This window comes from Canis lupus, chromosome 1 (assembly GCF_011100685.1).
Source record: "Canis lupus familiaris isolate Mischka breed German Shepherd chromosome 1, alternate assembly UU_Cfam_GSD_1.0, whole genome shotgun sequence".
In the NCBI taxonomy this organism is placed as follows: Eukaryota; Metazoa; Chordata; class Mammalia; order Carnivora; family Canidae; genus Canis; species Canis lupus.
The window spans coordinates 76,958,098-76,977,764 of record NC_049222.1 but is presented as its reverse complement, the minus strand read 5'-3'; the positions used below and the strand labels follow the sequence as shown (position 1 = coordinate 76,977,764).

The 19,667-nt window shown below is 40.1% G+C and overlaps 1 protein-coding gene and 1 long non-coding RNA gene across 14 annotated transcripts in view; one reads left to right on the top strand and one right to left on the bottom strand.

Moving 5' to 3' along the window:
• Positions 1–19,667, bottom strand: part of RASEF (RAS and EF-hand domain containing) — a 212,606-nt gene that overhangs the window by 75,644 nt on the left and 117,295 nt on the right. For 7 of the 8 annotated variants that reach the window (XM_038526997.1, XM_038526996.1, XM_038526993.1 and 4 more), the window contains one exon: positions 12,896–12,998. In XM_038526997.1, coding sequence (XP_038382925.1) covers positions 12,896–12,963 — 68 coding nt within the window. In that variant the 5' untranslated portion in view covers positions 12,964–12,998. Of the gene's footprint in view, positions 1–310; positions 775–12,895; positions 12,999–19,667 lie in introns of those variants that run through there. The other variant, XM_038526990.1, reaches the window with a different exon arrangement.
• Positions 1,388–19,667, top strand: part of LOC102155601 — a 127,733-nt gene continuing 109,453 nt past the window's right edge. For 5 of the 6 annotated variants that reach the window (XR_005354070.1, XR_005354071.1, XR_005354068.1 and 2 more), the window contains exons 1-2: positions 1,388–1,701; positions 10,250–10,338. This is a non-coding gene — a long non-coding RNA (uncharacterized LOC102155601). The remainder of the gene's footprint in view (positions 1,702–10,249; positions 10,339–19,667) is intronic. The other variant, XR_005354073.1, reaches the window with a different exon arrangement.

Sequence of the window (19,667 nt, the reverse complement as noted above, 5' to 3'; positions counted from 1 at the left end):
GAGCGCCCCTAACCCCTTGCCTGGGAACAAGCTCCGGGCGCTGCAGACTTCACTGCGGCCCCGGGAATCAACAGCGTGAGCTTTGCAGGGCTCAGAAGTGAGCCAGCGAAACCTCCTCCCCCACCCCGACTCCGAGCGCACTCCCCTTCTGCAACCCTAGGGCAATCTCAGGCTCCTCTCGCAAAAGTTGAGAGTCGCTGGACCGCGAAAGGCGAGCCCCGAGGAGCAGGGTGCGGCGGGAGGTGGCAGCGCTCGGGGAGGACCGGGAGCCAACGCCACCCCCGCCCCCGCGCCCCAAGCCGACGCGCACCTGGGGATGAATTTGGCCTCGTCGCCGAGTCGCTCCTGGAAGTCCCGCCAGGCCTGGCCGGGGCTCGCCCGACCCCAGGCGGCCGCCCGCGCGTCCCCGTCGCCCTCGCCCTCGCCCTCGTCCTCGTCCTCGTCCTCGCCGCCGTCTTCGGGGTCGGGCGCCGCCGACGCTGAGCCGGGCGCGGGCGCGGGCGCGGGCGCGGGCCGGCGGGGAGCCCCGGCTGGCGGCCGCCCCCCCCGGCGGGCCCCGCGGAAGCCGCGCGCGAACTCCTGGAAGGTGATGGCGCCGTCGCGGTCGGCGTCCAGGCGCTGGAACACGGCCTCGGCGTCGGCCGGCCGCACGCGCAGCTCCGCGCACAGCGCGCCGAACTCCTCGCGCTCCAGGCGCCCCGAGCGGTTCGCGTCGCACGCGGCGAAGACCGAGCGCAGGTGGGCCAGCTCCTCGCGCTCCCCGCCCGCCTCCATCCCGCCCGGCGAGGCCCGGCCAGCCAGCGAGGCCGGGCCAGCCCAGCCCGGACGGCTCCGGGGCGCGGCGGGGCGCTCTGCCCGCGGGGCCACCTGCTGCCGCCCGGAGCGGCGCGAGTCGGGCCCGTCCGGCCGGTTCGGCCACTTGCGGGAATGTCCGGGCTGGGGCCGGGGCGGGCGCCTGGGCGGCGGCGGCGGCGGGGGCGGGGGCGGCGCTCGGACGCCGGCGGCCCCTGGGTCCCGGGAGCGGGGCGGGGGCGCCCCCGACTCCACGTCCTGCGGCCGCAGCGCCCGCCCGACACTGAGCGCCCTGGCCCTGGCCCTGGCCCTCGCCCTCGCCCTGGCCCTGGCCCTCGCCCGCCGGCCCCGCCCAGCCAGGTAGGAGGGGCGCGCGGCTGCGGCTCCGGCTCCGGCTCTGGCCTCCGCGGCCCGCCGGGCCTCCTGCACCGCGCCCCCGCCGCCGCCCCGCCCGGCCCCGCCCGGCCCAGGTTGGCGGCCACCGGCGCGGGGTCCCGGCCTTGGCCTCGCCCGGCCCCTCGGCTAAGACGGTTTGGCCCGGGAAAGCCGACAACTAGTAGGAGCGTGCAGAGCTACCTGGGCGGAAAGAGCGGGGAGGAAGGGAGGGGTGGGATTCCAAATCGCCGAAGGTCATGCGTAGTTTATTATCTTGCAATTCCAGAACGTTGGTAACCGTCTGCATATACAAGTTTTCTTGCGTTACCAGAAGACCCCGTTCTCTGATTTTACTGGCTTTCTTTAACCCGTGTCCTTCCAACATTAAATTCCACCTGGTCTATGCGCGGTAGAAATCACATGGGTCCTCCAGGTCCCTCCATCCAAGTGAGCTTTCTCCCTCCTCGTCTCCTCAACCTGAGAAAGAATTAAAAACCAACATCCTTTGGCAGGCAGCAGCATTCAAAGACTAAAGTACCTTTTTTCTTTCTTTTTTTTAGATTAATCTCGACCGAAATAATATATCCAAGTTCATGTTACCTTTTCATCTTAAATATTCATTTCAGCAGTGCTGGTGTTTCTTTAATACTGTTTCATGGGTACAAGATCTTACGAAGTCAATAATTTTGGTTTTTTTTTTTTTTTTAATCTTACCGTGTTTCCAAGAGACTCTCCCTCTGTCATATAACTTACGCATATGTTCTCTTCTGGGATCCTAACAGCCTTTGAAAATGCATTTGGGTTATTTTCACATTATGCATTCCCTCCTCGCTTTAGGCTCTCTTTTATTTACCGCCATTTCTTTTAGTTATGACTCCATATTTCCATTTTTATCTAATTCCAGATTTTCTTTATTGCTTATTAGTTGATTTTTTTTATTAGGATTAAAATAAAGTAGGGGATTTGACAGACATCCCTCCAGGCTGGTGTTCTTAAACATAAAGCTAAGTGCTAACCATCTCAGGAACTGCTAATTCTTGAATAATACAATGAACAGAGTCAATGGTCAGCATTTATCAAGCTGTAAATACCACTGATAATCACCATCTGTAAATTTAACTGGTCAATTATGAGAGGCATTCCATTAAAGGCCATGGTCTTAGCAATCTAATTGCTAAGTGAATATAGTTCCATACAAGTGGACAGCTAATACGTTGAAATGAATTTTATCATTAGTGCAATATAAATTGTTATTGATTTTGAGTTTATGTGCTTTCCTGTTTATTCTAAAGATTGATTTTTTCCATATGAAGTAAGAAGTGGCTAGCTTGGTAAAGCCTTTAAAGCTTTAGAAATATACTTGTTAAACTGAACCTTTGAAGTATTATTATCATTATACTGTTAGCAATTACTAAGTATCAGTAGTTTTCAAAATAGATGAGTTAATACTTTTAACTGCCTAGTCAGAAGTGTTTTCTTGAAGACTGCTCATGCAACTTCAGTCCTGAATTCAATCTGCCCTTTGCAGTCAGCTTCTCAATTCTTCTATTTTTTTACCCGTTTTGCCCTTTCACTGAGTCCCTTCACTGAAGGGTCATCAAGAAATATGGATTCTTGTGAATGTCTTGTGTATACATCTTTTCATTTCCAGTGATAGTGATCTACTCCAGACCTACTATAAGTTGTCTATCACTGCATAACAATACAACAATCACTCAGTGATTTAAAACAGCAGCCATCTCATTTGTTCATAATTAAGTTGTCATTAACTTGGGCAGGGTTCAGGTAGGTAGTTTTTCTGCACGCTTGCCTAAGATCATGTAGTCACTGTAGCTACGTGATGTTAAAGGGCCTCACTCATATCTGGAAGTTGGTATTGGCTGTTAGCTGGACCATGTGTCTTCAGGAGGGTAGTGTGGGCTTTGTTTCATGGGGGCAGTGTTCCAAGAGGCTAAGTTCCAATGCACACATGCTTCTCAAGGCTCAGCTTGTGTCATGGTTGCTGAGATTTCATTGATCAAGGCAAGTCACGTGGCCAAGCCCTATATCAATGTGGGAGGGGACCATACAAGGTCACAGATAGAAGGGTATGTACTTTATTAGAGGCCCTTACTGTAAAAATGTACCATACCTAGTGTACTGGGATAGCCTCTAAGACATTGTCTCAGGGTCCTGTCCTGCTCACCTTCTGTTCGTTCTGCAACAACCACAACTGGACAGTCCTTCTCAAACACCAGTTATTCTGTCGTCCTAGAGCTCAGTTGTTCTCAGTCTGTGATAATTTTGTTGTCCAGGAGACATTTGGCAATGTTTGGAGACATTTTTGGTTATCACAATTTGTAAAGGGGAAGATGCTACTAACATCAAGTAAGTAGAGGCCAGGGAAGCTGCTAAACATCCTGTTATACACGGGGCTAACTTCCCATGACAAAGAATTATCTGGCCAAAAATGTCGATAAAGGTTGAGATGATAACCTGCACCCTAGCTCATCAATTCCTAGAGGTTCCCCAATAAAAAGTGAACTAAGGGTGGTAAACTCTTCATCTGGGCATTCAGAGTCCTCTATGATCTGGTCCCATTTCATATACCCAAATAGCTCTCCCTTTAGTCTCCCATCAGGGCTCCCTCCTCCATGGATTTAAATGTCACTTTTGACATACTTAATTCTTCTCTCTATATTTGGGTTTATTTCTGGACTTTCTAGTTGATTCTATTAAGGAATCACTCACATTTTGAAAGGACTCTTCGACTTATGAGAAGATTCTTAAAGTTCCTATTGGGTTGCCTTTCATATTTCTTTTTTTTTTTAATTTTTATTTATTTATGATAGTCACAGAGAGAGAGAGAGGCAGAGACACAGGCAGAGGGAGAAGCAGGCTCCATGCACCGGGAGCCCGACGTGGGACTCGATCCCGGGTCTCCAGGATCGCGCCCTGGGCCAAAGGCAGGCGCCAAACCGCTGCGCCACCCAGGGATCCCGCCTTTCATATTTCTAAGTGTTTATTTATACATCATGAACTACATGGCAGAGAAGATCAGGGGAAAGAGAGGAGGAGGCAATGAAGCTTAGGACTAATTTGTTAGGCACAAGTACAAGTTGACAATTCATCTGAAATTGTCATGTAAATCAGTGAGAAAATAGTTGATTTACAGAAAGAGTAAGAAACCTCCTGTTTATCTAAAATGTGAGATGCTTCTGCAAAGCCACTCACAAGTTACTGATAAATGCTTTTGAATATCCTCAGAAAATACTCAGGGGAAGGCCAGGGTTATATAATCTGTCTCTAATTTTTTCAAGAAAGAAGGAGAAGAGAGAAATAGGAAGCATTTCTTTTCTGTTCTAGCATCCAGAAACAGCTAATGAGAAATTGGAGATAACAGAGCAACCTTTGAGAGCCAGTGATTTAGTAGGTAAAGAGAGCTTACCTGTATTTATCAGCATGACTTTGAGAAAGATCAGCTTGCTCTGTGGCTACCCAAGGATTTTAAAAATCAAAGATAATCTTGTTAGAGTGTGTTTCATAAAACAGTGAAAAGATGATACGGTGATCAAGTACATTTCTAAAACACAAATAAAATTTGGAAAAGAATCCTACTCTATCCCTTCTTGAATGAGATAAAGAAAGTTGTTTATACTTGCTTAATCTAAAATTTTCTAAATGTATTTGACTATGGAAGCCAGGTTTTTGGTTTGGTTTTGTTTTTGTTTCAATTTCAGAGGGCTTTCCACCAAGTTAGTGATCTTGAGAACATACTTTGGGAAACCTCTTGATTGATAGCCAATGACCAGGGTGATGAATCATGAGAAATTATCCCTTTGCCACTATGTCATAAATTGGCCCAATTTCCTATAACAGGGAATGAGCACCACATCTTAAACTCCCCTTTACCCAGTAAAATGGAAGAGGCTTTTAATGGAAGCCTGTTATAATCTACCCTATAGGATTTCCTTCAGGTACAAGAGCCTTCCTCAAAGTCATTTAACACTATAGTTACTCTGCGCCAGAAAATCCAATAAGCCTGTTAGATGGAACTAGATATCCAAGTAATGGCATACCACTGAGGGACCAATTAGTAAGTTCAGAAACTCTCAAACTCTTGCCCCTGCAAGACCCTGAGTCTTGGTTTTCTCATGAATATCTGCCATGGCTTGCTGTTACTAAGGAAGTTATAAGAAAATTGAAGATTTTACAAGAAAAGAATGTGTCAGCAAATTTACATCACAGTGATTTTCTTTCTCTTAATGTAAATCTGAAAAAAGGAAAAGGAAAATATAACACCCATATACCCAAAATTGCAAATGTGAACATTTTATCAGATCTGGTTTTAGAAAATACAGCATTATGGATGCAGTTGAACTTCCTCTTTGATTGTATATTGTTTCTGTAATCAATATATAACATTGTGTGTGTATATGTGTTGGCAGTTATCAGATTTTGGTAAATCTTGCATTATAAAAAAATTAAATATCAGTATAATTCTCTAAACAGTATAAACATCATTTCACAAACCAGAGCAGGGTAGACATTCAGTACTAGAACTGAGTGAGGAGTGTTGAGTTTCAAACATCTGATCCCACTTTTTAATGACCAAGCAACACTCCTATGTCATTTTCCCACATTAGAAAACTATGTCTCATGCGTACATCTTGCTTCACTCAGTTGAAAAAGAATTTTGCATTTCATATCATGTATGCAGGTAGTAGAGAGAAAGAGAAATTTAAATTTAGTGCAGTGAAACTTTTGGACAGTAAAACCCAAAAGGCAACTGTGGTAAGCAGGACTCTCCAGTGGCCCCAAATTCCCATTCCTTGGTGTACATGCTCTATATAATCCCTTCCTTTTCAAAGTGAGCAGATCTTACGAATGTGATGGGATAGTCAGTCTTGTATTATATTATGTTATATAAGACTGTCTGAGGAGCCTGAAGTGAGATTCTCTTGCTGGTCTTGAAGAAGTAGCTGCCATGTTGTGAGAGGGCTCCATGATTAGAACCTCAGAAGTTAGATTTAATGGGAGTAATTTGTCTTTTCTAGAGTTTCACGTAATGAGGATCATTCAGCATGTACTCTAACATGTTTGGCTTTTTTTGCTCAGCATAATGATTTTAGATTGATTCATGTTGTTTCAGATTTCAGTTCCTTTCTGAATGAATTCAGTTCCAGAATTTTTTCCTTTCTGGTAATGAGTAGGATTACATTATACATATACATCACAATGTGTTTATCCATTATATTTTGATTGACATTTGGGATATTTCCAGATTTTGACTATTATTAATAAAGCTACTATAACTATTACTGTGTAAGTCTTTGTGTGAAGGAACATATGTGTCCATTTCTCTTGGGTAAATTCCTGGGAGTGAGATTTCTGGATCGCATGGTAGGTATATGTTTAGCTTTATAAGCAAATGACTAAGTGTTCTCCAAAGGGATTAATTTTACATTCTTACCTGTAGTATGAGAGAGTTCTAGTTATTCCACATTCTTGTCAACACTTGCTGCTGTCCTTTTAATTGAAGTGTTTCTAATGGATGCATATTAGTATCCCATTGTGCTTTTAATTCGCATTTCCCTGATAACTGTGATGTTGTATGACATTTCATATACTTATCAGCCATTCTTGTATCCTCTTTAATGAAATGTCTGTTCATATCATGTGCCATTTTTGACTAGGTTGCCATCTTATGAGTTGTGTATGTTTTTTTCTTTATTCTGGAAACAAGCCCTCTGTCATTTATATGTATACTTTGAAAATCTCCCATTCTGTGCATTGCCTTTTCATTTTCTTAATGGTGTCTTTTGAAGAGCAAATGGTTTTAGTTTTGATAAAATCCATTATATCAATATTTTATTTTGTAGTTTATATTTTTGTGACCCATCTAACAAACCTGTCTACCTAGAGTTGCAAAGGTATTTCTTATGTTTTCTTCTAGAAATACAGATTTTCTCATTTGCTATTGCATCTATGATCCATTTTGAGTTCATTTGTGTATTGAATGAGTTTAAAATTGAAGTTTATTTTTTTCTATATGGATATCCAAGTCTTTCAGCACTACTTTTTGAAAAAAAAAAAAAAAAGGATCCTCTCATCATAGAATCACCTTTGTCAGAAATCAAATGACCATACATGTGTAGGTCTATTTCTGGACTTATTCTGTCCAAGTGATTTGTATATTTATCCTTTTCACTAACACCATGTGGTCTTGATCACATGGCTTGATAAGAAGTCTCAAAATCAAGTAGTATAAATCCTACAGCTTTGTTATTCTTTTTCCAAATTGTTTTGGACATTCCTTGGTCCTAGATATTTCCACATAAATTTTAAGATCAGTTTTTCAATTTACACATATGTATCTGGCATTGTGGTTGTGTTGAATCTTGTAGATCAATTTGGGGAGAACTGATATCTTAGTATTAAGTCTGCCTATCAATGAACATGATCTATCTCTTGTTTATTTGTTGCCAGCATATAAAACTCAATTGATTTTTCAATTATAATGAACTTGTATTCTGAGACCTTGCTAATCTCACTTGTTAGTTCTAGTAGCTATTTGGAAGAAGTCTTAGGATTTTCTCCATATACAGTCATGCATGTCATGAGAAGAAAAGGATAGTTTTAGTTCTTTGTTTCCCATTTGTATATGTTTTCTTTTTCTTGCTTTATAACACTGGTTTAGACTTCTAGTACAATGTAGAATTATAGTAGTAAAAACAGATCTCCTTGCTTTGTTCCTAATCACAGGGGAAGTCATTCATTCTTCCACTGTTAATTGTAATGTTAACTGTAGAGGTTTTTGTAGATGTTCTTTATAGTGTTTAAGAATTGTCCTCTATTCCTACATTGTTAAGAATATTTATCATGAGTGGATTTTTCATTTTGTTAGATGCTTCCAGCATCTATTTAGGTGATCATGTTTTTTTCCTTCACTATCTTGTTAATGTGGTGAATTATATTGATGAATTTTTAATTTTTTAAAAATTTATGATAGAGAGAGAGAGAGAGAGGCAGAGACACAGGCAGAGGGAAGGCTGCATACCGGGAGCCCGACATGGGACTCGATCCCGGGGCTCCAGGGTCGTGCCCTGGGCCAAAGGCAGGCGCTAAACCGCTGAGCCACCCAGGGATCCCTTGAATTTTTAAATTTTAGTTCAACATTTGCTTTCATAGGGTCTCACGGTTTCTTCACATGGTCCCTCCCTCAAGATAGTTGGACAACTTACATGGTGCCTCAGGATTCCAACAATGAGTGTTCAAAGGGTCTTGGGCCAAGGCTTCAAGGCTTCTTACAACCTAGCCTCAGTAGTCTTAAAATGTTAGTTCAGCTGAACTTCTATTGCTCAAGCTAATCACTAAGACCAACCCAGACTCAAAAGGAGGGTAAATAGTCTCTCTCAATTAGAGTAGTAAAGAATTTTTTACCATCTTTAATCTACCCCACCTTTTTGCTTTGAGTTTGGCTTTATATTACACCCTTTTGGTTGTATTTTTTTCCTCATCTCTGTGTTTGAAGTGGGATGCACTATTTCAGCTCAGTTACCATTTTGACCTAATATCTACCTCCCCTGCTTTAGACCTTAAATTAGATATCATTTCCCAGACCTTCCAAAAAGAGATTATGCTTCCCTCTTAAGTGTCACCATAAGACCCCATTTCCACCCACATACCTATTGCACACATGGATCTGTCCTCCAGCAATACTGTTTCTCAAAAATTAAGCAGTCTTTTTAAGACTCCGTGCTTCCTCCACAATATTGCCTCTGCCTAAGATCCTTTCCCTGTTTTGTCACCATGCAATCATAGGTCATCCTTTAAATATCCTTCACAAGGTTAGGCTTCCCAATTATAGAGACAAGAAAACTAAATCTCAGGTTGAGAGAAACAACTAAAATCACACAATGACTAGAACTAGGATTCAAACCAGATCACTGATTCAAGTGCTTCGTGTTTCCCTCCATAGTGCAAGTAGCAAATGCTATCTTGCTCTGCCCCATCCACTTAGATCCCCTATGCATTCCACCCAACTGTTTACTCCTATATCACTTGTTTGAAGACTGCCCCAAGGCTGCTAGAGTTTGCTTTGCGTGTACATCTAGTCAGCTGTAGGGACCTGAGCAATTTGTTATCTCCTCTGAAAGTAGTGGTGGTGTTCAAGCCCCCTTGCCCTCTATGTAGAACAACTCTAAGTTGACCTGCATAATAACCTTCAGCATTGGGACTGAGACAGTCATCACTGGGTGACATTGCTTGATGTCGGTGTTGTACTGTTGCTTATCTTCCTTCCCTTGACCATTCTACCTGCCCCACTTCCCTAACCTTCCACATCCACATGAATCCTTATCCAGTGTCTGGGAAACCCTGCCAGAGACAGTGCATAGCTACTTTCCTTGGCATAAAATACTCACTACGGAGACTCAAGTCAAAGGGCACAGCCTTGTCTGCAGTTTGTGAAAGTACCCTGTAGGATATAGAGCTCCCCAGAAGCCACCACAATACTCTGACACAAGTCGTGAAGAAATCAACATATTTGACATTGCTGTATTACATATAAAACCATAATACATACAATTAAATATGTATGGCCTATAAAAGAGAAAATATTCCTTCCAGAGTTAACCAAATTATTCTTCTCTTATAACACACTAAGTGACTCAAGAAAAGTAGACTGCAATTTACCATTTAGGAATCTCAGGTAAAAGTTTAAACACATTATAGACAAATAGTACAAACAGGCAAGAAGATACCAATATTTAAAATTTTGTACTTTTTAATTTTATCATTATGGGGGGTAGAGGTGTTTGACATACAAAAATATGTTATTTTTGTATGAGATGCCAACACTTTACATGCATATATTCCTTGATTATCTATCTCTTGATGCAAAAATAACTTATATCTCACTTTAATTGGGAAAAATTTCTGGGTATATTTAACTTAGTATATTTTCTGGGCATATTTAACTTAGTATATTTTCAATGTCCTTATTACTAGAAATTCTATTTTCCTGAAAACAGTAGTGGGTAAGGGTGGAAGTGTCATGAAATATTTTGACTCTTTTGTAAGTTTCTCTTATTTTGCACAGGTAAGAAGTGATGGTGCAGCCATAAAGATGGACAATCTTCAAGCTAAAAAAAAAAGAAGTGAAAAGAATGAGCCTAGATTCTAAGCATGGTAAGTGCATGAAAAGTCTTTAGGTTAAGTACTTTATGTTTCTCAAGGAGAAAGATAGCATCAGACTTGAGAATATCAAGTACATCTTTAAATTTTGTCACATTAGTGAGGAATGGTGAGAATATCTGAAGTTGAAGACCTGCTTTATTCTGAAGGAAAAGGTATGTGTTCGGCTCTACTGTGACTCTCAATGTCCATAAATAAAGTTTTATTGGAACACAGTCCTGCCCTGCCCATTCACTTTCACACTAGAAGGGCACAGCTGAGTAGTTGCATCAGACTCATCTGACCTGCAAACATAAAATAATTATTCTCTGGCCCTTTACAGAAGAATTTTCCCAACTATGCTCTACATGAAGTACACGTTTCACTTATTCTCATAGCACAGGTTAACATAATGCACTAAAAAGGATCTCCTTATTTTCAAACTAGTCCTCTAATGTCATGCCTCTAAAAATTCTTCAAATCCAATAAAAACACAATATCTCAACTTAGAGGGAAAGAAGTGCAGTCATCCCAAGACAATATGTGGTAGCATGAAGGAAGAATGTGGAAATTCTATCAATGTTAACATTTTTTAAAATAAGAAAATAGTGACCAACCAGAATTTTGTGCAGTTGTCTGATGTGTCTGATGACTAAAGTTTTCAGTTTCTTATTATTTTAGAAGAATCCTATGATAAATTCTTCTTAGAATGTATTAATTTTGACTTTGATAAAGAATTTCCAGGTCTTATTTTAGAAGGCATAAAAGACCATGATTTGTATGGTGCTTCCCATTTTGCCTTCCCTGCCAGCAATTCCAACCTGAGTCTTCCAACTGCTTCACTCACCTTGATCCAGTTTCATTTCTCCTGTTTTTTTTACCTGGTTTCTGATCAAACATTTTGTTTACTATAATTTCAAATTGTTCTGCTGTGTGTGTGTGTGTGTGTGTGTGTGTGTGTGTTTACCAAAATAAGTCCCAAAGCCTTTTGGAAAGTAGACAGGATTTAAAATTAGGAATAATTATAAACAATTATTAGGCATTTGTGTGCATTTTAATATAGGTAGTACTAGAACGATAATCATGTCATTATTTATTTACTTACTACTTGCCTTAGAGCTGCTTAAGACACCCTCAGCTTTTTCCCAAACTTATATTCTAACAAAAGACAGATCATGTTCTAAGACCACAATGGATTTCCTCCTAGAAAAGCCTATGAATTTGATCTCAAATGCCCCAAAATTACTTTTAGCTCCAGGGAATGCAGTGTGTGCATTGTTAGATCAGAGGTACAGTTATATCATCCAAAATAATGGAGAAATGTACAATTCTATGTAGCATGAAAGTAGTTCCCAAATCTATAATATGAGGAGATGTTAAAATATTAATCTTTTCTTTAGACTAAGAAAGATTAAATCTTCTATTCCCAGAAGTACAAAATGAGACAAACTAGATCAGTCAGATAGTGATCTATAAAATTCTAAAACCCTTCCTATTCCTCTGGAAAGCATTATATAATTCAGTATTCAAAGGATGAGATATTCAAATAAGGCTCTTTTCACCAATACCTTAGAGTCTCAGCTTAGCAATGAAGTAGGACACTAATTTTTTACTAATGTAGTAATTGGAAATACAGAATCAGGATTTCTAATGCTATTACATGTATTCTGTAATTTGCACATCTTTAATGTTAAAGAAGATGGGTGAATAAAGGGAAAAATTAGCTTAAAATAAAAAAGTAAGAGGTCACATTTGCACCATACAATGAGATATTTGAAGAAGACAGAATTCTTTGCCCACCAACACGTTTGTTGAGAATACTTTTAGAGTGATTTTGTGAAATAATGTAAATTCCATTCTGTCTTTTAAGCTCTCAATTTATATTTTCCAGAAATAAATTATTAGTTAAATTTTATGAGATATACAATCAGTAGAAATTCCTCAAACTGTTCCATTATTTTGTTTGTTTTGAAACCTATAAAGTTCCTCAGGTTCCTTACAGAAGTATTTGTTCCATGGATTCACCCATTTGTTCTATGGATTCCTCTATTTCCTAAAAGGCTAATTCGTTACAGAAATCTCAGATTTCCTTCAAAAAGCTCAGATTTCACAGAGGAGACTAGCATTAATCAAATTCTTGAAATATGGGACATCTGAAATAGTAATTTCAACTCTAATAACTACTCAAGTGTTTTTCTTTCCCTACCTTGTATATCATTCTAGTAAATGGTATTCTGAGGACAGAGGCCAACATAGCTGAAAGGAATCTAAGTTCTCCCAAGTATTTTTTCCTGAGCTTTTCAATGAATTCCAAAGTACAAAGGAACTCATGTAATTTTTGTGCTATATGAGAGGTCATGAAAACTTGGTTTAGCTTTAAGTGAAGTTATAAGAAGCTATTTTCTGGGAAATATTTAATGACTGCTAAAAGTCTGTATTAAATGGAAACAACCCTGAGGGTTTATGAATAAGCACAAACCAATGCACAGCTTTTATCAAGTTTTCTCTTCATTTTGTGATGACATTTAAGACTGAAAGAGATACAAGTGGGCAAAAATCAACATTCTCTTACCGTCTACAGTTTTCAAAGTTTTTTAACCACATCCAGGGTGACATTCTTGCAGAAACAGTTTCACACATTCCAAACTAATATGACGATAGTTCACCAGTAAACTCTGTGAAGGACAAAGGGAACAAAAAGTTATAAGAATAATGAAATGTACTTTGATGAAGTTTTCAAAAATTCATCCCTCAAATTTACCTTGGCCTTGCATGTCCACTAATCCCACCCTATCCTTCCTCACCTATCGGTCCTGCCATCCCAACCAGATAGAGACAGCAGATACAGTTCAGTGAAAGAGTCGTGTACAATGAACACACCTAATAAAATTCCAGACCCCAAAAAAAAGTGAAGATGATAGGGGCAAAGATCTAAAGATGTCAGATTCTATTTTGATATTCTTAAGGAAATGATAATAGTAGATAAATCCAGAGGGTTATTATGGTGATGTCCTTTGGATGGGTATTTGATAATAATGAAGTAAAAGTAATCATTATCTTAACATCTGGCACCAGAATTTTTCCCAGAAGAAAACTGTCTAATTTGGGATAATTCTTTGCTAGACTCTCATAGGAGGAAAGAATCTGCAGAACAACACGTGATAGTTCTGCCACTTTTTACAGACAGGAGGATGGGTTTTTCTTCCTCCTGACAGTGGGTAAGGAAGACTGTGGGGGGACAGAGACAGAAGGCAGAAAATCGTAGCAACGCCAGACCCAGCAAGGTTGTTGATGGACACTTGAGGATTAGAGAAAGTGTTCCCTTTGATGTGATGAAGGCCCTTCTTAGGTTCCCTGAAATGTTTCTACAAGTTTATTTTGCTTACAAATGAGCTAGAAGAAGGGGCTGAGTTACCGTTGTCCATGTAAGAGGGAGCAGGACCCCAAGAGGCAGGGCAGGACAGGAGGGAATGTGAGAGCATAAGTCCCACCCTAGAATTTGGATGACCTTGAAATGTCTACCTACATCTCGGGAGTAAAAAGGCCTCTTCCAGGATAAGGGATCCCTGTATAACCTAAACTGCTGGTTCTCAAAGGCTGACTCCTGGACCAGCAGCATCAGCATCATCTGGGAAATTGTTAGAAATTGCGGGGGGAGGGGGCTGGACTTCACTTCTAACCCACTGAATCATAAACTCTAGGGTGGGGCTCAGCAGTCTGTGCGTATATGTTTTTAAATATAGTATTTACTTATTTGAGAGACAGAGAAAGCAGGGGGAGGGGCAGAGGGAGGGGAAGAGAGAATCTCAGGCTGACTCTGCACTGAGCGCAGAGCCAGACACGGGCTTCATCTCCCGACCCGGAGATCATAGATCATGACCTGAGCCAGAATCAAGAGTCAGACGCTCAACTGACTGAGCCACCTAGGGCCCCACACCAGTCTGTGGTTTAACAAGTTTTCCAGGTGATCTTGATGCACATAAAGATTGAGAATCACTGATCTCGAACAAAGGTTCACAGCTTTGGCCACATTCAGATCCACCTCTGACACGATGATGAGAAAATCCTGATGCCAGAGAATCATTCCCAATGATTCTACCAACCTAAACAAACTATACTTCTAAAAAACAGATTATTTATTTTAAAGATTTTATTTATTTATTTGAGAGAGAGAGAGAAGTAGAGGGAGCATAAGCAGGGGGAGGAGCAGAGGGAGAAGCAGACTCTCCACTGAGCAGGGAACCTGACGTGGGGCTCAGTCTCAGGACTCTGGGATCATGACCTGAGCCAAAGGTAGGCTTTTAACCAACTGAGCCACCCAAGCGCCCCAAAGAAACAGATCATTGAAAGTAAGTCTACAGACCCTAAAGTCAATAATCTCTGGTAAGCAGCATTCTTAATTGACCTTCTAGTTGGGTTTCCTAATAGTAATTCTGATTTACCAGAATCAATGTTCAGTATTTAACACCCTCCAAAAGCATTAATTCTTCTGTCCACTTCAGACTCTTCTGTTAGGCTAGTTACCAGGTTTCCATACAAAACTTGGGGTTCTGTAGGAAGGCAGATAAAAGTGGAGATCAGCAAAAAGAGGGGGATGTTAGGGCAGGTAGGTTTATAGCAAACGTTTCCACCATCCCCAGAACTGTCAGGGAACGGGAGAGTCATCAATGTCAGAAACATGAGATGGTCCCATATAGATAGGGCTATGCCAACCTTAAGGGAAAGTAACTTTCAAACTTAAATCCTAAGTGTTACCATCTTTGCTCTCCAGATACAGACCCAGAGAGTAGATGTGGCCTGTACTCACTATCAAAGATGATTTGGAATGAGGATTTTGAATGTTTCACATAGCACACCATAGAAAAAGCTCCTAATATTAACCAAGGGTAAGGGGAAAGCGTCCTTGAATAAATACTGAAATTCTTATATCTGTTTGGATTCCACTGAGTGATTAGGCCCTTGCTATCTAAGGAATAAGTCTTCCCTATAATAATTAAGAAAATTCAAAATTCTCCACAATGGGTTTATTCAAATTGAGTAATGATAATTTTTACCTTATTCTTAATAAAATGCTTTTGAAAGAAGAAATAACTACCTTAAATAAGGAGCTTGAGTGTATATATGATGAATAATACTTGCTATTTTAATAAAGAAAATTTTAATGGTATTTATTTTTTTTTTAATTTATTTATGATAGGCACACAGTGAGAGAGAGAGAGGCAGAGACACAGGCAGAGGGAGAAGCAGGCTCCATGCACCGGGAGCCCGATGTGGGATTCGATCCCGGGTCTCCAGGATCGCGCCCTGGGCCAAAGGCAGGCGCCAAACCGCTGCGCCACCCAGGGATCCCAATTTTAATGGTATTTATAAGCAAATCATAATGCCTAACACAGAAAGCATTGCATATACCAGGCCCCTAAATCTTTTCCTATGCTGACTCACTTAATCCCCACAAAGCTCCTGAGGCAGAAGCTATCATTTTCATGTTCATGTTACTGATGAGGAAACTGAGGCACAGAGAGGCTTAGTGTCTTACCTGGGGTCATACAGCTAATAGAAGCTGGGATTTAAGCCAGGGAATTGGGTTCCAAAGCCCATGCTAATTCCTCATAGTCTATTAGTGAATAAGTGGGCAAGACTCCATTTAATAATTGTTCCTGTTCATTTCTGGCCCAAACCTCAATGATAGTGTAAAAACTGCATGATTATACCACAGGATGCAAACACAGGTTTCTGTTGAGTGTTTTCATGAGCACAAGAATGGTGGTGTCTCATGTTTTCTTCTAAGAAAATACATTCACTTATGTGAGGAAGGCAATGTAAGGACAGGTTTTATATTGCTATAAATCTTTCTCTCAAAATTTTCAGCCACCTTTGGAAGTCCCTATCACTTTTAAAATACAATATTTTTTTCTCTTATAACTGTTAAAATAGGCTCTGTTATGGAGGTACCCATGCTTACAAGAGTTGCAGTAAAACAATGAGACACCAGAGTGTCCAGGTGCCTGTCATATATTTACCTACTTGATCACCTCTCTGTAAATTAAGCTACTGAAGTACTGGGTTGGGTACATTAAACAATGCAATGTAACTGGTTTTGAATTCACATTTGAATTAACTGAATATTTTATTGAAGAAGTGAAAGTAAAATATAAAAGAAAGATACTGAGGAGTCAAGAGAATCCAATAAGAGACTTCCAAGAGAGCCAACAAAAATGGGATGTTGCCATAGTTACCAAAACACACATATACATACCTACACACACATACACACAGCCTACAATCTCAATGTCCATAAGATCTTGAAAATCAGAATAAGCTCAAGTCTGCAGTTGTTCTCTCCTCTGTACTGTAATTAGTGTGATCTTGGCCTTTGGAGACAAGCCAGAATGAAAAAATGTCTTCAGTTCTGCCTGTTAGTAAGTCCTATCCTTTAGGAAACTCTCTGAAGCCTCTGTTATGTATCAGTGTAATTAGAGATACAGCATCCTTCTAACATGAGGATAGTCTCCTAATTAGGGAATTGACCTGAGCTATGTATGTATCATTCATGGAGGCCCACCACCAACGGTAATACAGGAAGGACTCTGGTTCTAGTTGAATCATACTCTACGTTCTACATCACCCAAAGGAGCTACTTTCGTCTCAGAGACAAAAATCAGTAAAAGTCAAACAGTGGCTTAACATTAATTAGCCTCAACATACTATATATTCAGTTTTTTCTTCGTTACTTTTTAGTCAGGCATTTATAAGTGAAATTCAAACACACATCACTGGCCATCAGGGAAATACAAATCAAACACGTATAGTAAGCTGATCAAGGGGATGATAAGCACAGTCTTTATCCAGACATTCATAGATGAAAGACAAAATGAAAAAAAGGCAGGGAGGTGGGGAGGGGGCAATTTCCATCTGTAGCACAGCTTAAGCATCAATAACAAATTGGGTCTGATGGAAAAGTAGGCTTCAAGGCTATAATGAAATAAATTTATGATGTCTTCCTTTCTATTTGCTCTGACTGATTTTTCTCATATAAAAATCTGTAGGACTCTGACAAGTGTCCTCTGTCTACCAACTGCTGCATCAATTATGACTGAGATCACAGATAGATGTGTAATTAGAAAGAGGGATGATAGTGGTGAAGTTGCAAAGAGGAGAGGAAGCATGTCAGTTCTGTAAATCTAACAGAAGTGTATGGGCCCCATGATGATCTAGTACAAGGGCACAAATCTATAATAATGAAAAATACCTGGGTAGTATGAAATCATGTCTATTCCATATGCCCCTCTTTTTTCCATTCAGGCCCATTTCCAGACCCTGTATCTAGTATATATATATATATATATATATGCAGTTCCACAGGAGGAAGCCAAGTATAACCTTTATATTTCTTCTAGAACATCAGTGGATTAGACCTTAAAACAAATGAGTTTCATTGAAAGGGCTTTGTGTGTAACTCTCCAAATTGATAAATGATTGTCTCATATGGTATCTTTACTCAGAGATTTTAAGTTTAACAGATGTTAACTAGACTTACTGTGCTGATAACTTTGCAATATATACAAATATTGAATCATTATGTTGTATGCCTGAAACGCATATAATATTTATCAATGATTCCTCAATTTAAAAATTAATAATAAGTAAATCAAGCAGTTTAGCTCTAGAAAAATAGAGCGGTATGTGTTTATCATTGTAACCCATTACATTGTAACACATTACATTTAAAATATGTATATTTTGTACATATTCATGTATTCTACCTTAAAATACATTTGGTATATCAAGAATACCTAAGAGAATCGACTGGAAGACTTTTCACAAAATGGTATACTTGGACAAATACCTACAAATTTTTTTAAAAACAGCTTTAATACCATAATATCTATAAAGAATATTACAAATCTATGAAGCAAGACATATGTTTATTTTTTAAGGATTTTATTATTTGAGAGAGAGCACAAGTAGGGCGAGGGGCAGAGGGAGAGGGAGAAGCAGATTCCCCAGTGAGCAGGGAGCTGGACGCAGGGCTTAATCCCAGGACCCCAAGACCACGACCCAAACCAAAAGCAGACGCTTAACTGACTAAGCCACCCAGCTGCCCAGCAAGTTGTATGTTTCAATGGTAAAGACCACACACACACACACACACACACACACACACAAAATAAAAAATAAAATCAAGAAATGCAAAATGCCATTGAGAATATTTAAAATTTTTATATCAAGAATCATCAGCAAAACAAATTAAGATACTCCCTCCGTAATGTTTGCTATATATGTAAGAGAGCACTGAGGTTTCCAGCGATGTGGCAAACAGGCACCTCCGTACACTGCTATTGGAAGAATACAATTGTACAGCCTTTCAGAGAACACTTTAGCAATATGTATTTAAAAGCCTTAAAAATGTTGATTTCACAATTTTCTGAACAATCTATCCTATTTTGGGGGCTTTATATGAATGAAGTAATGGAAGATGCAAATATTTGTGTACAAAGATATTTTTCACTATTTATTTTTGATAAGTAAAATTAGAAGCAATCTATATGCCCAACAAGAAGATAATACTTAAATTAATTATATCACATTTGCGTAATGAGATACCAAGCAAACATCAGAATGTTTTTGGAAAGATGGTTAATTAGGAGAACATGGCATATGTTTAGATGGAAAAGTGACATTCCTAAAACTATTTATGGGATGATTCATAACTAGTGCCATATCTTGATTTTATTATAATAAACTAAAAATATTTTCTCTTATTTTGAAGGTCCTAAGTTGGTGGTTAGAACACTTTTTTCTTAAAGAGCCACATAGGAAATACTTGAGGCTTTGCAGGATTCAATTTGCGTTTAATCACAGCTGGCTACAATGTTTCAAGCTCCCTCTTATAAAACAAACTTGGAAAGTTCTCAAGTAGCTTTCTGGCTTAATAGGTCTTACTCGGCAAGCGGAACTATTACCACCTGCCCTAAGCATCTTGCAGGATTGCGATGATCCGATTCGTAAGGAAGCTTTGGGCAAATATAACCGGTTTTTATGTGTTTTATATTTTTAATATTTTCTTTATTTATTCATGAGAGACAGACAGAGAGAGAGAGAGAGGCAGAGAAAAAAAGCAGGCTCCATGCAGGGAGCCCGACGTGGGACTCGATCCCGAGACTCCAGGATCACACCCTGAGCCGAAGGCGGCGCTAAACCGCAGAACCACCCAGGGATCCCCATAACCTGTTTTTAAAAAATCACGATGTGGAAGAATCTCTTCTTGCCTAGACTCCCTTTTCCTCTCCTCTGCCCACCTGAATCCCGCCAAGTCCTGCAAGGATTATCTGAGGTTAAACTCT